Genomic DNA, 17,185 nt, shown 5'->3' on the forward strand with positions numbered 1-17,185 from the left:
TTAGTTAAAGGTTAAATTTTGTTACAACCAAATTCCAAAGGAAAGACCAAATTCTTCTTAGTACCCAGTGTTGCTTGAAAGAAAAAGCAGGACCTAATTCTGTGCCCTTGACTAGATCTTGTGTCCTTCTTGCTGTACCTATTTGCTTTGTTTAGTAATCTGTTGTATGGCCTTAGATAAGTCATATCACCTTAAAATGCCTTTCTTTTCTTGTTAGGCCAGCGAATTACATAGATTGAGACCATTAGTTCAGACTCAGACCAGTGATTTTGAAACTACTACCTATGTGATTTTGGACAAGGTGGATATTACTTCACCAAGCTTGTTTCCTCACTACAACCACACAAGGTTGTAGTGAAGATTAATAAGATAAACTATATAAATTGTTTGACCTAGTGTAGATGCTTGATAAATATTTTTATTCCAACTATTACAATATATAAAATTTATTTTTTTCTTAGACTTCAGTAGACTTACTAACAGTAGACTTACTAACAGACATAAATTAGGTAAGAGTTTTTTAGATTCCTTCTTGTTTGTTAACTATTACTTGGGGAGCTCCTATGCCCAAAGACAATATGTCTTAAGACAATTACGTTTCAGTTGGGACAACAAGAGTTGTACATGCCTACCTATATTAAGAACTAGAAAGTGATAAGCATTTTAAGTGAGGGACAACCACGAAAATTCAGAGGGAGAAATTGCTTTTACCCTCAAGAGGCGGGGCACAGAGTAGAGAAAGGGTATTTGAGCTAAACCTTGAAGTACGTCACTAATGAAAAAATTCTTGTCTGCATAGCCCACAGACTAAAATAAGTACTTTCTCCTTTATGGTATGCTTCATCACCTCAAACCACTTTTTAAAAATTAAATTTATATTAGATTGTAATTTGTTTCTGTCTCCTATTTAATGTGCACTTCTGGATGGCAGAGACTGTCTTATCACTGCTGATCACCGCGGAAGTCGCCAGCATCTGATTAAAGGAATAGTTGTAATAAAGAGAGAAATCACAGAAAGGCTGTTTGAGTTTTAGGTTTAGTCCAACGTTGCGTGTGGCTCTGGAGTCTTGACTGATTTTTAACTTCAGGCTGTACCTCTCATTTAGATCGGGTGACTTTTAGGATTGACAGATAAGATACAGGGCACCCACTTAATCTGAATTTCAGATAAACAACGAATAGTTTTTTGATACAAGTATGTCTCAAGCAAAACCGTATTTGTCTTTCATCTGAAATTTCATTTTTAACTGGGTATCCCGTATTTTCACTTGCTAAATCTGACAACCCTAGTGACTTCTCTGATCTTATCTGTTACTTGGAATGGGGATGAAAAATAGCACCTTCTTGAACAAGAGTCTTGCGCACGGCACGCCCTTAATTCACCTTCCAAATCAGGATCCTTCCGTAAGAGACAAGTCAAACCTCCGGGAGAAAGACCCCGCGTGCACTCCGTACTACAGTTACCCACATTCGATGGCTTTCTAAAGAGTGCAGAAAAAGTTCCGTAGCATTCTGAACGAAGTTGCAAACTGCTTCGACAGATTTGCAAATTTGCCTTCAAAGCAAGCCCACAAGGGTGTTTAAGTGGTGTTGCCGCTGGTAGAAAAAGCACCTCCTTATTTCCCAGGGAAAGCGAGGGCAGTATTCTGCGCACGCGCACGAGAGCTCCTGCGGCTCCGCGCCGGGTCCCCGCCCCACCGGAGAGTCACGTGGGGGACCGTCGCTCTCCAGGCGCGACCGGACCTTGTCATGTGACCGAGGCTCCAGCTTCGCCCAGGGATGGAGCCGGAAGATGGGACGCCCTTGTGGCGGCTGCAGAAGCTTCCAGCCGAGTTAGGCCTGCAGGTGAGGAGGGCGCAGGCGGCGGCGGCGCGGGGTCGGGACTCCAGGACCGGGCGTGCGGGTCCGGCCCCATCCGACGGATCCGCCCTCGCGGGGCTGGCTCCGGCCGCCCGCGGAAGGGAGGGGGCAGGGGCGTGATTCCGGGGGCCGGCCCCCTGCTGCCCCTGGAGAGCTGAGGAGGCCGAGACTCGGGGCACCACCTCCACACCCCGACTTGGAGTTGCCCCTCGACAGGCTTTGCGCGCAGAGTGTTGGGGCCGCGCCCGCGCCCAGGTGGGGGTGTCCCATCTCCTCCCAGGCTGTGCCTGGGACCCACTGACCCTGGGCTGGAGAGCGGAGCTGCCTCGTAGTCTTTGGAAGCTTACCACGTGGAGTCGGTGGTTTGCAGTTTCTCACGTAGGTCTCATTCATTCATTCATTCATTCATTCATTCATTCATTCATTCATTCATTCAACACAGACCTCCCGCAGGCTCCCTATGCACTAGGCACACTGCTACGTAGGTGCTGGGCGTACAGTGGTAACCTAGAGAAGCATGCCCGGCCTCCTATAGGGTGACAGAAATTAAATGGGAAGGGCTGCCAATAGCTCTGCGATTTACTTTGGATAGGGTGGTCCACAGTGGCCTTTCCCTCCAGAAGTGACATATACGTTGGCACCTGCAATCTAAGAAGAACCTGGCTTGTGAGAATCTGGTAAAAAAAAAAACCTCAGTTTGTTCATCCAGCTTTTCTTTGAAGTCTACCTGCGTGCTCAGTGCCCTGGTGGGATGAGGTAAAATGGTGAATGAGACACAGCCTGTGCCCTGGTGGCGCTTGCTAGCTAGTGAGGAAACCGAACTGAGTTATTCAGTGATGAGCTTGTGGAAAGCGTAGCAACCCAGATTTGAAGGGACAAGGGGAGCGGGAGCATCTAGGTTTCTAGGTTGAGTCCTGAAGGATGAGCGGGCACCAGACAGGCTAGAGGCCCGAGAAAGTTTCAGGCAGAGGAACAGCAGAGAAAGGCAGACCTCTCAACCACCACCACCCCCAGGGGTTTTGAGGACCTCCTAGAGTTCTTAGAGGCTGAAATTCAGAGTGTGAAGCAGTTCAGGGAGACGGATTAGACAGGTGAGCAGGAGTCAGGTGGCTCCGGTCTTTATATGCCATGCTTCTGGGTTTAGCCTTACTTCCAAAGGCATTGGCAGTCTAAAGTATTGTTTTTGGCCAGCAGCAAAGTTTTAGTGAGTTTGAAAGATGAGAGAAATGTGGGGACAGTAAGTATATATGACGGTATCTTGACTGTAAACTGAAAGGAAGAAAACCCAATGGTTGCTGTAAGGAAGATATGAGAAGTGCTTTTTTTTCTTTTTTTCTCCCCTGAACTTTCAAGCAAGAAAACATAGTGCCCCAATATTAGACCCAAAGGAAAGCAATATATACATAATGGAGTTTCAACATTAGCTCTGGAAACTGTGGTTCTGTGTGCTCTCTGATTTCAGACTGCTCACTGACACTTGTAATTAATATGTGAATATGTTTACTCCCATCTCTGTTACTCAACAATTCAGGCCTTATAAAGTTGTCCTTGAAAAGCATCTCTTATCTTAACTGGTCCTCTGGCTTCTGGTCGCTCTCTTACTTGGAACTCCTTCAGGGTAAATACTTGTTTTATATCCCCAATTCTTGAGAATTGTATCTGGCTCAAGGTGGGTTCTTAAATCGTTGTTTGTTGAGGGAATGAATCAATTAATATACATTAAACTAGCTTTATCATTGAGGCTGTCATCTTGGCCCTAAGCTTAGGTAGGCTGGCTTTCAGTGTCAATGATAGGCAGCTTTGTGGAAGTCTCAATTCTGTTCCATTTACAATGGGTGAAGGGTGGGGGTAGGTACTCAGCCTACAAAATGTGATAGAGGGGTATGTGATAGATAGCTTTTCTAAGTCCCAAATTTTGGCCTTCTTTTTTCCTCTGTTCCATTTGCAATGGGGGAAGTTTAGGGAAGATAAAAGGGAATGAATTTACTTAATTCCTACCAGGATCAAGGAAAGCCATCTTAACTCTTTTTTTCTGATTTTACAAATGAGGAAATTCATATAGTACATTAACCATCATTTTGAAGTAGGGTCACCAATTGCTCATTTCTATTCTGATTTAGTGTTGTTAAAAAGAAGGAGTTACTGCTTAAAGTGGAGTGGAATATAATCCAGGGGAAAAGAGTTGGAAGACTTGCTGCTAAAATGCATTTCCAACTTAATTTGGGTTGATTCTTACAAGACATAAGTACCCCCTGAAAAAGAAAACCATGTTAATTATTTGTCTTGAATAGTTCTGACATAGTAGGTACTCAGTTAATATATATTAAAGGCATGGAACATAGTAGTAGTAACAGTGACAATAAATGGTAATAATAAGAATGATGATGGCTAGCAGTGTTTAAGTGCTTTGTACAAGCCAGCAAGGTGCCAACTGATTTGCATGTGTGCCTACTTAAATTTAACAACAACATTATGGGGGTAGATGATATTATCCTCATTTTACACACGAGGAAACAGAGCATTTCAGAACATTTAAATAACTTGATAAAACTAGCTAAGTAGTAGAACTAGGATTCAGACTAGCCAGTTTCATTCCAAAATCTTAATTACTGTGTTCAGTTATATATGTGTTAGGATTTCCATTGCTGATATTAAGGTAGGGTTGAGAAAAAGGAATGTAAAAAGGGAAAAGAAAGGTACTGAGAGCTTTCTTGGAGTGGACCAAAAGAAGTATGAAAGTTATGAAAAATTGAAGCAAGTAAAATGAAGTCTGTATATCTATAGCAAAAGACTGATGTAAGAATCATATTTAAAAAAATTTTTTTTTTTTGGTTCTTTGTATAAATATGATGTCTAAGGAATCACAGATGAAACTTTTATACTCACCATCTTCCTTTCAGGAACATTGGAGAATGTTCTATGAACATATAGTGTATCTATAAAATTATTTTAGCTTCTGAATGTGGAGAAAATTATAGAAAGTCTGTTTTTTTGTGTGTGAAGTTCTAACTCTTAATTAATAAAATAATGATAAAAAGAGTTTCATTTCAACCTCAGCAATTCTTGCAGATAACATGCACTTCTCCCAACATTTGTTTGCTACGAGGAAGATAAATCTGTTTTATAATTTTACTCATCATTACATTTATTTCCTTTTTTCTCTTTAGCTTCTTCACAAAATAATTGATGGTATTTGTGGCCGAACTTATCCTCTCTACCAGGATTATCAGAGTATTTGGGATTCAACAGAGTGGATACATGTTCTAGAAGATATTACAAGGTTTTTTAAAACTGTAGTTGGTAAAAATTTATCTGATGAAGAGGTAACTTTACTCTAATTTTCTATACCTTATATAAATGATAAATAAATGTGTTCAGGTTATTTTTATTAAGTTGGTCTTTAGGGCACTATATAATACAGGGACCATCATTAGTTAGTATATATTATATAACAAGAAAAATGTCATTGTAAGTAGAAAATCTGTGAAAGTTCTAAATTTTTGTAGGTTTGTTTTTGGTTGTGTTTTAAATTTTGAAACATATAAGTCATGTAGACGAAAACTGAAAGTTAAATATTAATAGCTGACTACCTACATTCCCAGTAGCACAATTAAACAGTTGTTAACATTTTACTTTATACGTCTCAGTTTTGTGTGTTTTAGAAACGAAGCATTGCAGATATACCTACATACCACCTGAGTATGCCACCCACCCCATGGAGATCACCACTTGTGAAATTGGTGTGCATATCTTATATTCTGTGTTGTATGAATATTTGCATCTTTAAGCAATGTGTGCAATTATTTGAGCCTTTTAAATGTATAACTTGTAAAATGTATCAATGTTGATAAATGTAGATCTGGTTTATGTATTTTAACCCCTTATGGTATTTAATGATAGGAATTAGTGGGACTTATTTACTATCCTACTGATGAAGAGTTAGGTCATTCCTCTTTCATTATTACAAATAGTGCTGCTGCAAACATTTTGTTTGTGTCTCTTTGTACACACATGGGCCAGCTTTTCTAGGATAGACATCTTAAAGTTAAATTGCAGGGTCATGGGGTGTCCTTCCATTTAATTACTTTTGGAACTTTGTCAAAAATCACCTGGGCATGCATGTTGTGTAGGATGCTTCCTTTTTCAAAAAATGGAGTTAAGTATATTTGTCATTTTGATGTGGATGATATTCTAGGTATGAGTTCTCTGTTACATATATGTATTTTAAGTATCTTCTATTACCACATTTTGCCGTGTATAATGCACACTTTTTTCCCCAAATTTGTGAGGGAAAATGAGGATGTGCGTTATAATGGGTAGTACTAATTTTGTATCTAAATAAATGTTTTTAATTATTTTATTTATGCTTGTGAGTTAAAAGTGTAACTCTAGAAATCATTAACAATATCTACTGAACTTATAACAAACTTGCAACAACAAAAAGTTCTTGGCCTTCTACCATGTGTAAATATGGTAAATTTGTTGCTGGTACATAAAACTTCTTGTACCTTGTATCTGTTCTTGTGTTTTGTAATTATTTGTTACATAAAATTTCTTGTACCATAGTATTAATATGTTAAAAAAATAAATGCTAAAATTCCTTTATAATACAAAAACAAGTGCTTAAATATAAACAAAAAAAATTTGAATTAAAAAATTAAAATGAAAGATTTTTTTCCCCTGAAAGTTTGTTCCAAATATGTCAGTGCACATTATACACAGGAGCATGTTACACACGGCAAAATACAGTACTATGTTGCTTGCCTTTTCACTCTCTTAATGGTGTCTGTTGGTGAACAAAAATTCTAAATTTCAATCAAGTCCAGTTTATTTATGTTTATTTTGATGGTTAGTGCTATTAATGCTCTGTTTAATGCTCTGTTTAGAAAACGTATGTGCCAAAGCCATGATGATGTTTTTGTATATTTTTTTGTAGAGGCTTGATTGTTTTAGCTTTCACATTTATGTCACTGATGCATTTTGAATTAACATTTGTATATGAAGTAGGGGTGAAGTACAAATTTTTCCACATTAATATTCATTTGTCCTAGCACCATTTATTGAAATGACCATCTTTTCCCCATAGAATAGCTGTGTAGCCTTTGTTGTAAATCAAGTGACCATACGTGTATAGGTTTGTGTCTGGACTCTCTATCCATTCTATTAGTTCTATTTGTCTATATTTGCCAATACAATACTGCCTTAACAACTGTAAAATTAAAGCTACATTATATTAAGTTTTGATATCTGATAGTAGTGGAATCTTGTACTTCAAGATTGTCTTGGTTATTCTTGATCCTCTGTATTTTCATGTCCATTTTGAAATGAGCTTGTCAATTTTAACCAAAAAAACTTGCTGGAATTTTGATAGGAATATTAGTCAGCTTGAGCAGTCATAACAAAATACCATAGACTGGGTAGCTTAAACAACAGGAATCAATTTTTCGTAGTTCTAGACGCTAAGGAGTCCATGATCAAGGTGCTGGCTGATTCGCTTCCCTGGTAGGAGCTTTCTTTCCTCACTGCAGGTGGTTGCCTTCTCTCTGTGTTCTCACATGGCAGGGGGTGAGAGACAGAACAAATTCTGGTATCTCTTATAAGGATACTGATCCCACCATGAGGACCCTAAGCTTATGACCTTATCTAAACCTAATTATACCCGAAAGGCCCCATTTCCAAATGTCACCTTGGAGGTTAAGGTTTTAACATGATGAATTTTGAGGGGACACCCTTAAGTCCATAGCATGAGGATTGCACTGAATCTCTGGATCATGTGAGGGAGAATTGACATCCTAACAATATTGAGCTTTCTGATCTATGGACATGGTATAACCTTCCATTTAGTTAGATTAGCTTCAGTTTCTTCTACTATCTTCTACTACTATCTTCTACTATTATTTTGTATTCAGCGTTGAAGTCTTGCAAATATTTGTTAGATTTGTTTCTAAGTAACTGATGTTTCTGATGTTCTTTAATTTTGTTCTCCAGTTGTTTATTGCTAGTATGTAGAAACAAAGTTGATTTTTGTTACTTATTCTGTGTCCAACATTTTTTCTTGATGTATATATCTAATGGCTTGTAAATTAAAAAATTATTTTTGTATACAATCATTTTCTATTTAAATGTTAATACCTTTTATTGCTTTTTCTTCCATTATTGCACTGGCTAATGCCTTTAGGACAGCGTTGAAAAACAAAACAATAATGCTTTGTTCCTGACCTTAGGGAGAAATGTGTTGACTATTTCAACATTAGTATGTTAACTATGATTTTATAGATATCCATTATCAGATTAAATGTTTCCTTCAATTTCTACTTTGCTGAGAATTTTTATTAATGGCTATTGAATTTTATCAAAATTTTTTCCTGAATTTATTATTTTTCACCTTTATTTTGTTAATGTGGTACATTGCATTAATTTTTGAATGTTAAACTAACCTTGCATTGCCAAAAAAACCCACTTAGTCATGATGTATTTTTTCTTAATGTGTCTTTTGGTTTGATTTGTCAATATTTTGTTTAGTATTTTTTTCATGTGTGTTTGAGTGATACTGGCCCATGATTTTTTCTTTCCTATAATTTCTTTATCAGGGTATGAAGTTTTATTCTGGTCTTATGGAGTGAATTAGGAAGTAAAATTTTCTATTTCTTTTCTCTGGAAGAGTTTATGCGTGTTGCTTTTGTTTCTTTTTTCACTTAGTACTATGTTACCAGGTTGCCTAATTTTCAAATATTTGGGAAATGTTTTTGTTATAAGTTATGATTTTAATTATACATTGGCCCAAAAATATAATTAGCATGATTCCAAGTCTTTGAAATCTGTTGTGATTTGCTACATGGCTCAGCTTATGGTTCATTTTGGTGAATGTTCCATATACAATTGAAAATAATATGTATTCTACAGTTATTGGGTGTTGTGTTCTATGTGTAGATTAGATTAAGTACAAAGAAAATGTTTTTCAATTCTATATCTTTACTTTTTTTTGTTGTCAGTTACTGAGAGGTGTATTAGATTATTTTCATAATTTAATTATTAAAGTAGAATTACCCATTTCTCTTTAGTTCTACCAAGTTTTGCTGCTTTATATATTATGAAGCTATGTTATTAGTTACACACAAATTTATGATTGTTATATATTTCTCTTGAGCGACCCTTTTGCCATCCTTCGTTGTTTCTTGCCTTAAAGGCTATATGTATTGTCTTACATATTAATATAGTCATACCAGCTTTCTTTTAGTGATCTCCAAATGTATTCAATTTCATGCTCTTCATCAGTCAGCCCTTTTCCTTTACTTTCTGTTTTGCAAAAATTTGTTAAAACCTCTTGTTTGCTGGTTATGCATTCTCGTTCTTTTTATAGTTACAGAAGTATTTTTTGGTTCTCGTTTTTGTTTTCATTACCATTTTAAAGGGTATGTGAAAGGAGATGGAATTATGTGTTTACATTTTAACAGAAAGGCCCTTTTACCTATTGTATAACCATTTATTTTTATTTTCATAGATATCTCAGCAATTGAATCAATTGAATTCATTTCATCAAGAAGCTATCATGAAATGCTTGAAAAGTAGGAAAGAGGAAATCAAGAAGGCTCTGTTAGAAGAAATAGTTGATATTTCCTCTGCACAGCTGCAGGATTTTGATTGGCAGTTAAAGGTGAGAATCTACTTATTTATGGTTATGTTTTTTATTTCAGTTTTTGAATATAAATATTTTTTATAATATACATCTAAAATTTCTGTAATTTTGAGAATATAGTGTCTCAAAAATAGTATCAAAGATAATTAAAATTACATCTTTTGCATTAACTGGGCATCAGTACACTATAAATATTCAAACCATGTATAATAACTTTACAATGATAACAAATTTAATTAACGAGAGCTGGAAATCATTACCTGTCATAAATAGTGGACCAATATGTTTATATTTAACATACAATTTTGACTAGAATTTTCTAGACTTTATAGTCTTCCCAAGATTGGTAAATGTGATTCTACCTCCAGGGGAAAATTTATAATGTGTTATTAAAACAGCATTTAAAAACATTTTGAAAGAGAGTCATCATCAGTAGGGTTCATAAAAAATAATTTCAGATCAGCTTTCTATCCCCTATAGGGCGCCTGCATGTAGATAAGAAAACAAATACATATGCTTCTTGATTTAGGCATGGCCCCAAGTAAGGTGCCTCATATTGTCTTTGTGGATAAATTAGAGAAAAAATGTGGGAAAATGATACAGTTAGATAGGTTCATAACTGGATAACTAACCAAACCCAGATGAATTTTTGTTAGGCACGAAGAAAGTCTCTGTGATTCTCCTCTTGGCCCAGTTTCCTCAACATTTTGTGATTATGCTTGTCACATCTGAGGGTGACACAAAACTAGGGATATGTTTAATATATAATATAATACAGTCAAATTTTAAAATTACTTTAAAGCAGGTTATAGTGGTGGACCAAATAAAGCAAAATACTTTGAGATAACCTAAGTAAAAGATTTTTCATTAAAATAAAACCACCATAGTATATAAATGTCTAATTACTATGTTATTTTGTACACCTGAAACTAATATAAATAAATAAATGAATAAAGTCATCATGCAAATAAAAGATGTGAGAAATATGCTAACAGTAGCATATATGAGGAATATTTAGTTATTTTGATTTACCAAAGTGTAGCTTGAGTCAGCAGTATGATTCAGTCTTATGTTTTATTGGTAGAAATGCCATGTTTCAAGCAAGGGGTAGTAGTTCTAATATGTTTTGTTTTCAACAATTAAATCTTTTTAGTTAATGTGATTAGTTTAGTAGTCTTTTTAGTTCTGGCTGCCTAACTTAAGAGATAACTTAAACAAATTGGAACCCAACCAGAAAAGAATGGCCAGGAATTTAAAATCATGGTGCATGAAGTTGCTTTGAAACATTTGAGACCATGTAACTTGGAAAAGAGAAAACCTGGTAGAAATGTGAGAATTATCTTTAAAGTACTAAAGGCCATATGGACGAAGGAGTGGATCTATGCTCTGTGGCTTCAAGGGGTAGAACCAGGCTAAACTATATGATTTGCAGTAAGATGGGTTTGAATTCAACCTAGGGAAGCCTTTTTTTTTTTTTTTTTTTAACAACTATGAGTATCTGAAAATTATGTTAACCTCTTCTTGAGTTAGCACGTTCCTCATCTTTGACAGTACTCAAGCATACGCGGAGAAAATACTGGAAATACTGAGGAGAATTATCCATAAAGTAGACAACCTGAAGGTGAAATGTGAAATCTCAGACATGATGAGTTCCATTTTTTGGAGTTGAGAATGGAAGCGATTTATGAGGATTAGATTCTATAGTGTATGGACCACAAGGGGCATCCTTTGAGGTTCGTGTTAGGGAAGGAGTTTCTTGCCATTGCCCAAGTATAGTTTTGCAAGTGGTAATGCTCCAAAGATTCAATTATTGTTGGGATGTTCTGTCTCGGCTTCCAGGAAAAGTGAGTTTCACTTTGCCGTCAACTAATGAAGCTGTGGTGCTTGTTTCCAAAAGTCTTAGTGTCATAAATATTGGTTCTTCCATTTCATGTGGGATGTTCTCTTTAGACAGAAAGTAGAAAATGAGGTAAATGTGTTGAGTGTTTTTGTTGAGTGGCTCTAATTGCAGATGGTAGCTTGATAACATTTATTAATAGTTTAGTAGAGAGTTAGAGGAACATGATTTAAGCATCCTACTTTCTGAGAGTTTACCAATGTTTTTAGTCTTATGTTTGTACATGGACTTTCATCTTCTTGGTATCTTTACAGTTCTTTAAGAATTCTCTATGTTTCTTGATGCATTGGACCCACTACATGCGTATGTACTTCCCAGCCATAGCTCATCTCTAGATTTCTGCTCTTACCACAAAAATGCTGACTGGTTCAGTCTTTCTTTCCAAGCCTATGTCCTCTCTTTTATTCACTTTTTCTCTTTTTGTTCTTCAGATACATGTTGGTTTGGCATGGGTTTAACTTTTTTATTTCTTCCACTTTTCCCTGTACTTGACAGCAAACAGGAGTACACTGACTTTTTTAAATGTATTGTTCATAAGCTCTGTTGCATATTTAATATATTTTTAGTACTTATTAATTACGTTATCTTCATTTTAAACAGCTTGCACTTTCTAGTGACAAGATTGCTACATTACAAATGCCACTTTTAAACCTTCATCTAGATGTAAAAGAAAATGGTGAAGTCAAACCATATTCTGTTGAAATGAGTAAAGAAGAGCTACAGAATCTAATAAATTCCTTGGAAGCAGCTAATAAGGTATTTATTTTAATTTTGTTGTATGGTTTAAAACGTTTAAGTTTTCATTGATAGCATTAAAGCAGTATAAGAAAAACTCAAAATTTGTTTTTAATATTTCTTTTGTTCCTGACATTTTATGTCAAGTACAGAAAATACTTTGTTGATATGTTATGCATCTCTAGTTTTAGATATTAAATTAATTATAACTTGTAATTTTAGTTACCTAGTTTTGAGCGTAATTTATCAAGTAGTTATTTTTGAAAGAGTAATTGTGCTGTTCTAATAGCTAGATTTGTTTTGCTCCAGTGTTCTTTACTGATAAAAATTAAATTTTTACCTTGGGTCTCTGAAATTCGATTATTCTGAAGAGTTTTATGATTAAAAATAGTATGATCTTGAAAAAAAGGGTGTCTGATTTAACTGGACAAATAATAGAAAATTGCTTTAAGTAGAAAATATGGCTTGTAGTTATTTGACAATATCAGGTCGAGACAAGATAGAGCTAATGAATGACTAACAGCTTGACATTTACAAAGAAATGGCCAAATAACAGTAACCATTCCTAGTGTTTAATTAATGAGAAAAATAATATTTAAACAGTAGAAACTACTGTGAGGAAGAAATGAAAATAATGTTATGTGTGTTCCTTCCGTTATTGCTCAGCATTTTCTCTAGTGATCAAGTTTCAATGATTAAAGTCAGTTATTCTTACCAAACTCTCCTATCTATAATCAATCTTCCTGGCTCTTTTTTAAACCCTGCTGTACCTCATCTTCCCTCCATATTCTGCAGTTACTCAACCATTTCGGTGTCCAGATGACTCGTCCACATGCCCAGTAACCTAGTGGGTACTGGGCCTAAATTTCTCAAGGGGTGGTTGGTATAAATGTGAAATGATTCTGAACGTACACCCGGGCAGGCGTGTGCCATCAGTTACTGTGCAGGGAGGGTTACTTGTTACCAGCTCTCGAAACACTTCTTCAGAGATTTCAAAGCATCTCTTTTAGCAGATATTGGCATCATTCTGGTATAAACTGATTCTTTCATCCCCCCTTTTTGATTTTTAAGGTTGTCCTGCAGTTGAAATAACTGGAATTGATGAATACCAACGTTGTCAGCTTCCACTGCTACAACGGATATGACAGAGTGGATGCAGTGTGTTCAGAAAGTCTCTGATATACTATTACCGCAAGCTGAGAAAGCAGCAATGTTGAGATTGCAAAGATAAAAATTATCAACTTCCCTAAAGAACAGGAAATTACTTGGTTGACAGGAAATGCATAAAAAAATGAAAGATAAAATGCTATAATAGCAGTTTATATTTTCATAATGACTGTTCTGCTTCACTTATTAAATATCTGAGAAATCTTTATATAGAGTTTTATTGAAAACTAAAAATAGGCTTTAAAGTAATGTAGACATACAAAGCACAAATACTTGAATCTTGCTTAAAGAAGTATGTGAATAGCAAGGATGTGTATTATGGATATATATGACTAATTTGTGATATTAAAAAATAACTTTTAAAGAATGTATATGCTGCGTATACAACTCAGGAGACTCCATATCTTTCTCATATTTCAAAGGAAAGATTATAAAATGTAAAATTTCTTAGAGAAAGAAACTCTTCAGACATGAACAAGAAAAAATAAATGTGTGTGAACAATTCTGAGTTTATGTATTCTAGAAACTGAAATCTTATACAGAAACAGGAAAACATGCAATAACATGGTTACTTTTGTATTTCTATGTCTGATTGGGACAGTATGCTGTGATAAACAGAATGTATGTCATGGTATAGTGTTTTACTATTCAAGTATCAGCAAAGTCTATATATATATGTGTTCATTTTTGTTATAAACTCTAAATATTGAATTTAACAGTTTTGGATGCTAACAACTTTATTGGCAAACAGATCATTTTAAATTTCAGTTAACTTTAAAATCAAGCATTCTGACCCAATAAAAATACCGTTTTATTTTTATGTATTTCTTTATTTCAAATGACTTTCTATATTAGGCAATAATATATAATTAATTGGCACATGCTGTTTAGAAGCTTCATAGCTCATTAGAACACCAGCCTATTATTTGAGGTGTCCAGAACAATTATTACTGTTCTCCTCATACCGATGAGGATAGGCTTAGAGAGGAGGTTAATAAATATCTGAGTGTGATCTAGATGGAGCTACTCAAAATGTGTGTGTAGACTAATGCTAACCTGTGAACTGTTAGTTACAGGTCGGTGATTAGACAAGGAGCTTGTGCCAGAATGGTCATCAATGTACTGCTTTCTTCACTGAGAAATTTTGGTTATGAAAAAAATATCAGCTGAGCTAAACAGTATGCTTCGGGAGGCAGTTGATTTACCTCCTTCGCGAGTTCCTTATATCATGATGGGCCTGTGACAGTGTGTAGACCAGCACTTTAAATAATACTGATCTAGGGTCCTTCTGTATTTCCACCCTCCATATAGCACTTCCTCAGAGAAGGAACACTCTTGCTCTGCTTACTCCTCCTCCTCTCACCACGGTATCACTACATTAACATATTTAAATGCTTTATTGAAATCTAACTGATACACTATAAACTGCACACATTTAAAGTATGTGATTTGGTAAGTTTTGACATGTAATCCCCTCAACCAAGATGGTGAACATATCAATCTCTCCTGCAAGTGTCCTCCTGTTCCTTTGTAATCCCTGCTCTTGGCACCCTTTCCCCATCACAGTGTCTGATCTGCTTCCTGCCACTAAAGATACAGATCCATTCACATTTTTGAGAGTCTAATGTAAATGGAATTGTGCAGTGTACACTTTACGTGTGTGTGTGTGATCTGGCTCTTTGCAGTTCACATATAGCATATAGCAATAATTCATTCCTTTTCGTTGAAAAGTACTCGGTTGTAGAATTCTGCCATGATTAATTTATTCACGTTATTGGATATTTTGATTGTTTAAAATTTTTGGCTGGTACAATACACAGAATGCTATGAACATTCTTGTTTATGTCTTTGTTGGGACATATACTTTCTTACGAATAAATACTTAGGAGTAAAATGGTTGGATCACTTATGTTTATCTTTTGAAGAAACTGCCATGCTGTTTTCCCCAGTGATTATACCAGTTGCATTCCATACTACAATCTATGCGAGTTCTGCTGTCACTTCCTTAACCACATTTGGTGTGGTCTGACTTTTTAATTTCAGTTATTCTAATAGGTGTGTAGTGGTATCTCACTGTGGTTTTAATAATGATTAATGATGTTGAACATCTTTTCATGTGCTTATTTGCCATCTGTATATCTTTTGTGAAGTGCCTGTTCAAATCGATTGCCCATTTTTTAATTGGATTGTTTTCTTATTGAGTTTTGGGCATTCTTTTTGTATCCTGGATATGCTCTTTACCATATATACCATACACAGACACAGACACACACGCACACACACACACACACACACACACATACACACACACAAACACGGGGCCAAAAAGATGTAGACATATTTTACCGTGTTTCCCCAAAAATCAGACCTAACCGGATAATCAGATCTAATGCGTCTTTTGGAGCAAAAATTAATATAAGATTCGGTCTTATTTTAATATAACATAAGACTGGGTCTTTAATATAATATAACACAGTACAATACAATACCGGGTCTTATTTTAATGTAATATAAAACCAGGTCTTATATTAATTATTGCTCCAAAAGACGCATTAGAGCTGATTGTCTGGCTAGGTCTGATTTTCGGACAAACATGGTAAGAAAGGGAAAAACTATTGTAACACTCAATACATACTGATAACAAAAGATGAATACATTCATGTTTGACTTCTGCAATTACAAGACATGCTCAAAGCGATTACCATCAGTGTCCAGACACTTTAAAATTAAAGTTTATTGGGGTGACGATGTTTAGTAAAATTACATAGATTTCAGGTGTACAATTCTGTATTACATCATCTATAAATCACATTGTGTGTTCACCGCCCAGAGTCAGTTCTTCCATCACCATATATTTGATCCCATTACCCTCATCTCCCACCGCCCGTCCCCCTTACCCTCTGGTAACCACTAACCTGTTGCATCCAGACACTTCTGATTACGGCGAACTACTGCTAGAGCATAGATAACATCTCTTAAAATGTGTATACGTTTTTTTGGCATCCCTGGTGTGTGTGTGTGTGTGTGTGTATGAATCTTGCAAGTATTTTTTCCCAATCTGTAGCTTGTCTTTTTTTTCCTGTAAATTGACTTTATTTTTTTAAAACAGTTTTAGATTTACAGAAAGTGTTAGATTGTACAGGGAGATCCCACACACCCCACATCCAGTTTCCCTTATTAACATATTAGCATGGTAAATTTATTATAATTAATGAACTAATATTGATATATTATTTTTAACTGAATTCCATAGTTTATTCAGACTTCCTAAGTTTTTACCTAATGTCCTCTTTCTGTTCCAGAATTCCATATACTTGTGATATCCCGATAGGATTCTCTTACTGTGATAATTTCCCATACTTTCCTTGTTTTTAATCATCTTGACAGTTTTGAGGAGTCTGGGTGAGATATTTTGTAGGATGCCCCTCTAATGGAATTTAATATTTTTCTCATGTTTAGATTGGGTTTATTGGTTTTAGGGAGAAAGATTACAGAGGTAAAGTGTGGATTTACATCACATCATATCATGAGTACATACTATTAACAGGATTTATGATGACATTGACCTGGATCACTTGGCTAATGTTTATTAGCTATTTTCACTGTGAAGTTACTTTTTATTTCTCTTTTTTCCATACTGTACTCTTTGGAAGGAAGTCACTAAGTGTAGCTTATACTTAAGGAGTGCGGCGTTGGGCTCCCCCTCCTTGAGGTCAGGTATCTATATAAACCTTGGAATTCTGTATGGATTTGTCTCATCTCCCCCAGTTATTAATTTATTTAATCATTTATTTATATAGTATGGACTCATGGATATTTTATATTTGGGTTATAATCCAATACTAATTTTATTACTCAAAATTGTTTCAGCTTTGGACATTGGGAGCTCT

General features: G+C 35.5%; 1 protein-coding gene across 1 annotated transcript; it reads left to right on the forward strand.

Annotated features, from left to right (window-relative positions):
• Window positions 1-1,735: 1,735 nt before the first annotated feature.
• On the forward strand, window positions 1,736-16,118 carry COMMD8 (COMM domain containing 8). The gene is made up of 5 exons (XM_081057007.1): window positions 1,736-1,845; window positions 5,028-5,183; window positions 9,362-9,514; window positions 11,994-12,149; window positions 13,200-16,118. The coding sequence occupies exons 1-5, from the start codon at window positions 1,780-1,782 to the stop codon at window positions 13,218-13,220; spliced, it is 552 nt and encodes a 183-aa protein (XP_080913133.1). The 5' UTR covers window positions 1,736-1,779; the 3' UTR covers window positions 13,221-16,118.
• The last annotated feature ends 1,067 nt before the right edge of the window (window positions 16,119-17,185 follow it).

This window comes from Rhinolophus hipposideros, assembly GCF_964194185.1.
Source record: "Rhinolophus hipposideros genome assembly, chromosome: 1".
Classification (NCBI taxonomy): domain Eukaryota; kingdom Metazoa; phylum Chordata; class Mammalia; order Chiroptera; family Rhinolophidae; genus Rhinolophus; species Rhinolophus hipposideros.

What these genes read in the sequence shown, in the direction of transcription:
- COMMD8 (XM_081057007.1), top strand. Translation starts at nt 1,780, where the DNA reads ATGGAGCCGGAAGATGGGACGCCCTTGTGGCGGCTGCAGAAGCTTCCA. An exon ending in AAAATTTATCTGATGAAGAG is followed by an intron (nt 5,184 to 9,361) that starts GTAACTTTACTC and finishes TTATTTTCATAG; the next exon opens with ATATCTCAGCAATTGAATCA. An exon ending in ATTTTGATTGGCAGTTAAAG is followed by an intron (nt 9,515 to 11,993) that starts GTGAGAATCTAC and finishes CATTTTAAACAG; the next exon opens with CTTGCACTTTCTAGTGACAA.